The sequence below is a fragment of the Eleutherodactylus coqui genome, chromosome 2 (genome assembly GCF_035609145.1).
Source record: "Eleutherodactylus coqui strain aEleCoq1 chromosome 2, aEleCoq1.hap1, whole genome shotgun sequence".
NCBI classification, from domain to species: domain Eukaryota; kingdom Metazoa; phylum Chordata; class Amphibia; order Anura; family Eleutherodactylidae; genus Eleutherodactylus; species Eleutherodactylus coqui.
In genome coordinates, this window is record NC_089838.1 from 5,381,007 (window position 1) to 5,387,006 (window position 6,000).

The 6,000-nt window shown below is 49.2% G+C and overlaps 1 protein-coding gene across 2 annotated transcripts in view; it reads left to right on the forward strand.

The window, feature by feature from the left end:
- Positions 1 to 6,000, forward strand: part of FBLN1 (fibulin 1) — an 80,974-nt gene that overhangs the window by 44,951 nt on the left and 30,023 nt on the right. For both annotated transcript variants that reach the window (XM_066590210.1, XM_066590211.1), the window contains exons 8-12: positions 588 to 725; positions 1,786 to 1,929; positions 4,493 to 4,621; positions 5,553 to 5,678; positions 5,882 to 6,000. The exon at positions 5,882 to 6,000 is cut by the window's right edge and continues 1 nt beyond it. In XM_066590210.1, coding sequence (XP_066446307.1) covers positions 588 to 725; positions 1,786 to 1,929; positions 4,493 to 4,621; positions 5,553 to 5,678; positions 5,882 to 6,000 — 656 coding nt within the window. The remainder of the gene's footprint in view (positions 1 to 587; positions 726 to 1,785; positions 1,930 to 4,492; positions 4,622 to 5,552; positions 5,679 to 5,881) is intronic.

A 6,000-nucleotide genomic window follows, 5' to 3' on the forward strand; every position in this document is an offset into this window, starting at 1 on the left:
GATGCCGCCTGCTAGGTAAGTTTGAAGACACCCCCCGAAAATAAGACACTGTGCCTCTTTTGGGGCAGCCAGAAATTTATATAAGACAGTGTCTTATTTGGGGGGAAATGCAGTATGTAAAAAAATATTTTTAAAAATCACAAATTTGGTGCTGCCGCATTTATAATGACTCCCTTATAAAGGTCTGTATACCATGGCGCACGCTGTGACAAAGAATAATGTAAATCGCTAATGTTGTATATCCTGCCTTTAGTTTTTTTACTCCCCCCCCACCCTAAAATAATTAATAAGACTTCCACAATACATTATATGTACCCCAAAATGATGCCACTAAAAATGACACCTTCTCCCGCCCTATGGCTGTGTATGCAGAAACCATAAAAAGTTATGGCTCCAGGAACTGGGACTACAAAAACACTGAAAAGTTTCCTTCAGGCTGGAGCTCATGTGTCGTAAAGCCTCTACTGCCCTCTGGTGGCAAAAGCCATATTTGTAGTAATGCTCACTCTCACTAGATATTGATGCCCTCTAGTGGCTGCCGATGAGAACTGCTTCTGATAACAGGCTGCCTGGTTTTGTGCTTGCAGATATTGATGAGTGTACATCAGGAACCCACAACTGTCTCCCCACCTTCAACTGCCAGAACACGCCCGGATCTTTCCGCTGTCGCCCTAAAGTGCAGTGCAGCACGGGCTTCATTCAGGACGCGCTGGGCAATTGTATCGGTAAGAGCAGACATGCTTTTTGGCTTAATAGGCATTTCAAGTTTGCTGCCGGCCAACTACTACTATGACCTCTGACCCCATACCTGCCCGGAGTACCCAGGGCGTCCCCCGTCATTGGGATCTGACCTTACTGCCCAAAGCAATGGTGCCTCGTGGTCTGCGCATCTCGGACCTGACACCCGTGATGATCGGATGACGAGTCCAGGGATAGTTGTGTATTCCACGCTTTAACCCCTTAGTGACCTTTTTTTTCTGTTGTCATCATCCCCGAAGGCCATGACTTGTGTTTCTCCACCGCCGGCCGTATTCGCACTCGTTCGCTGCAGCTCTTCATATATACATTTTACTAATTTTTTGCAGATCAAGGAGACCTAATTTTGCCATTTTTTACAGTGTTTACTATGTGGCGTCTATGACACGCCGCTCGGAATGATTACAACCACACCCACGTTGCAGGGTTTTGGGGGGTTTACGCTTTTTTACAATAAAAACCTGTTTGGGGGAAATTTTCTTTTTTGGCATCATTACATTCAAAGACTCATACCTTTTTTATTTTTACCTACTCACCCCCTACCCTGCCAGTGGGATGAAAGGGTTTGTCTGTTGTTTGCCTATCCTTAGGTTATATCATCAATAGTAGATCTGTGGGGTCTGCCACCTGGGATCCCTATTGATCAGCTGTTCATGCACTGAGCTGATTGCTGCAGGAAGCAGACAGCTCCGTTCTCCCTGTAGTGGCCAGGCTTGGTATTACGACATTTATTTCAATTAGAACTTGGCCTGCAATGCCAAGCATGGCCACTGCAGTGATAACAGAGCTGTCTGCTTCCTGCAGAAATAACCCCAGTGCACAAGCGGTGATCCCAGGCAACAGATCCCTGCTGATTTATAAATGATCACCTATCCTGCGGGCCCAACGATTTACAACCCCTTTAAATCCGGCCTGTTGTTAGGATTGGTGAGGGTCTCGGAGGTCAGACCACAACCAGTCCATGTTTTATGACCTGTGCCCTTTAATCCTCTATGGTCTGGACTTTGTGCCATCTTTGTTCCCCTTCAGATATCAATGAATGCCTGAGCATCAATGCGCCGTGTCCTCAGGGTCAGACCTGCATCAACACTGAAGGTTCCTACACTTGTCAGCGGCACGTGGTCAACTGCGGGCGGGGCTATCACCTAAGTGCTGACGGAACAAAATGCGAAGGTAGGTGGCCCGCTTAGAGCCTGCTCACACGCAGTGAGTGCAACCAATGTCGTTCACATCCGCAGATTCTGCGAACGCATTTCATTCTCACACAAAATACGCATCATGTTTTTACGTAATTACCCGTCAGCGGGCGCGAGCGAAATATACAGTAAAATACACACCGGCGTGCAAAACGCAACACCATCCGGTAAAGGCACGTGCAAATCTGCGGAGACCCGAGTGATGACGCGCGACATTTGTGCAACGCAGGATACAGGAATACAAACCGTGGCGCGTCCCGTCTTTGGGTGTGCCCTCTGAATGCCTCTCCCATTGTTTTAATAGGGCCAGGAAACACATGGCACGGCGTGCAGCGTACACGCGAGTGCGGTGCGAGGTTTCCCGTTGGTGCGGATTTTGACTTGAAATTAACTGCATATCCGTAGCTGATTCCCGCAGATACGGCCTCCCCTCCCAACTCTTACACATATATCTTCACCTACCTTACAGCTTGGGATCACATGCGTATCGGTACAGCGTATTCCACATTGGGGTCTTGTGTGCGAAATACACGGTACCAGTATGACACAGGCGGCCATGTTGGCGCTCACAAGACTTGCGCAAAATACGCATGCAAAATAAATCCCAGCACATTCTATCTTGGCGCGTATTACGTGCGCATACACCCCAAGATAGTACATGGTGACGAGCGCCCCGCAGCCGGTACACGATGTCATGGGGCATAACTGGCAGCCGGGTGCTGAAATGAGCAACAACCTTTTAATATACTTTGTGTCCCAATTCTTCTAATCAGTCAGTGGATGGGGTCATCGCTGTACAGACCCGATACTGCGGGTCCAAAAATAACCCCTAGCTGAATTAAAATAAACCAATCCATCACCTAACAGGCGCGGTCCGCTCCGCCCCACTTCTCCTTCTGAAGCTCCGCCCCACTTCTCCTTCTGCAGCTCCGCCCCACTTCTCCTTCTGAAGCTCCGGCACACGTCTCCTCCGCAGCTCCAGCACTTGTTTGTAGTCTTCAGCCAGCGCTTCCTGGTCAGGGGGTTCAAAAAACCCCTCCAGGAAGCGCCAGCTCTGATTGGTTCTCAAGCTCGATGAACTGTATTAAATGACTGTGATTGGTTCATTGAGCGCTGTAGTGATTGGCTGAGCTGTAACCCTTGAGAACCAATCAGAGCCGGCGCTTCCTGGAAGCAGGATGTTTGAACCCCCTGACCAGGAAGCGCTGGCTGAAGACTGCAAACAAGTGCCATAGCTGCGGAGGAGATGTGTGCCGGAGCTTCAGAAGGAGAAATGGGGCGGAGTAGACCGCGCCTGTTGGGTGATTTTTGGGGGTTTTTTTGCAGCTGGGGTTTATTTTTGGGATAGGGCTCATATTTCAAGCCCCACAAAAATCCCGCAAAAGAGCACCTCGATATCGCACAGAACACAGCTGCAATGGCGCTGTCACTGGTGTGAACGAGGCCTGAGGATACGTCAGACGGGATATGGACCCTGCCTCTAACCCCGCAGCCATACAGATGAGGGGCCGTGAATCCAAGAAGTCACATGTCACCGAGCCTTTACCCCGCGGAGCCTGCGGCACGGAATGGGATGCGGAATCCGCAAGGAATGTGCAGCAAATTCTGCAGCAAAAATCTATGTGAAAAAATCCTGCGGGTCACGAAATTCTGCGCGACGCTGCGAAATATTCAGCTGTCAAACTCTGCGCATCTAAGCTGGCCGCACACGGGCAGATATCTGCTGCAGAATCCGCGGTCGGCGTCCGCACTGAGAATCCGCATGCATTAAACTAACAGAAACGGATTGCGTATTCTGTGAGCGGAGAAAAATGGCAGCATGCTCTGTTTTGCTGCTGACGTTGTGCAGGCGGCCTCCATTGAAGTGAATGGAAGCCTTCTGACCCGCAGCCATCCGAAATCTGTACTGCACATGACCAACGGCGTGCGTCCGCAGTCATCCGCAGTGCAGAATCGTAGTGATTCTCCGCTCGTGGACGGCAATTCGCAGCATGCTGCAAATTGCCGCAATTCTTCGCGGTCAGCCTATCTGTCAGACAGACTGACAGCGGAGATCCGTCTGCCAGCTCCTGCTCCCGGGTGGCAGCTCCCGTGGTGGAGATCTGTCAGGTGATACCGCGACGCCCGTGGACAGGCAGCCTTATGGTTTCCATGGTTACATGTGAGAACGGATCGCAGTCACATCAATCAGTGCCCATCCGGTCGGCCCCCCCGGGGGTACGGAACCATTTACAATAATATACTTTATTTTCTCGGTCCACAAACAGGACAGAAATATCTTTTGCGTGAATATCCCCGGAGACGGGAAGTTTGGTCCGGATTTCTCCACCCAGCAGAATATTGTGCAGCATCTTGCAAAACATTCTAGTATGTTTGATGACACTCTTAGGTCCCTGTGGGTTTTCCCATTCACTGACAGCAAGTAGAGATCTTGAGGTGTCGAAACACACATTATATTAGATAGTTGCAGAACTTTTCCTTCCGATCACCTATAATCCACCCTCCTATGTAATGGCTGACGCAGAACCCTCTGTTCGTAGACCTCAACGAGTGCGCCAGCATCCAGAACCCCTGCGGGGATGGGCACACTTGTCACAACGTGCCGGGCTCCTATCGATGCGAGTGCCGGGCCGGATACCACTTTGAGACGCTCAGCAGATCGTGTGTCGGTGAGTATTACAGTCACAACAGTAAATACCGCATGGATGTGCTATTTTTCATTTTCTCTTTTACTCCCCCCCCCCCCCATACTGTCGCGACACGAGAGCTCGTTGTTTTCTGTGGGACGAATTGTATTTTTCAATGATACCATTTAATGCACCAAATAATGTAAAAAAGTTTTAGTTTTTTTAACTTTTAATATTTTTTATTCTTTCACTAATTAAAAAACTTTGACTCATTGTTACATTTTTCTTCAGTCCCCATCAGGGACTTGAACTTGCAAATGTTTGCTCACTCATACAGTATAATGCAATACCGTAGCATTGCATTATACTGTATTCTGACTGGCAATCTATCAAGACATGCCATAGGCTACAGGCACATCTTGATATGTGATCGTTTGGTGGCCTTCGGAAGGCTGCCATGACACCTCACAATCTCATCACGGGAGGCGGGGTCGGGTCATTCGGGATCCTGAACGCTAATCGGGGCGTTTAAATGCCACTATCATTGAGAATTGACAGTGGCATATAAAGGGTTAAAAGCTACAAGCAGTTGGGTGCCAGCTATCAAAGACAGCACACACCCACCGTGTCTGTAGCTGAGCCCGCTCCATACACAGACACCTGACCTGTTCTGTACATGTATGTCATGCACATTAAAATCCATATGTTAGACGTGGTTTTTAGTACATGTTTTCGGTATTCCAGTACATGTAAGAGCCCCCTCACTGTCCAGAAACCTCCTCCAAAAATCCATCTACAGGGAATAGAAGACAGGGAGGAGGGGGATGCAGCTGCAGTCTCCCAGTTAGCCTATATGGAGGCTAATGCTGTGAGAGGGGAGGAGGAGCAGCTTGTTAATGCAGGGTAACCCTCCAGATTTTACTATTTGGTTTCTCTTGGCTGTTCTGTGAATCTCCTTTCCTTTCTATTCCAGATATTAATGAGTGCAGAGGATACTCGGGTCGTATCTGCGCCCACAAGTGTGAAAATACAGCCGGCTCCTTCTTCTGCAGTTGTGCCACAGGCTTCAAGTTGGCTTTGGATGGCCGGACATGTGAAGGTTAAAAGCTTTAATTGACTAATGCTAGGGAATGCTAACATCATTCTAGATCATTCCTTACAGCTCTGCAGTTTAACCTGGGGGCAGGGGGCAGTGTGGCTGTTCTCCTGCAGTAGGGCAGTGGGGGGAGGCTCCTGCTGCAGCCGGGTGCCTTACAGTTAGAGACAAGCTTATTGACAAGATTATGCCCGTTTGTATCTCAGATGTAGATGAATGTGCCAGCAATCCCTGCAGCCAGGAGTGTGCCAACGTCTATGGGTCGTACCAGTGCTACTGCCGCCGAGGCTACCAGCTAAGTGATGTGGATGGAATCACATGTGAA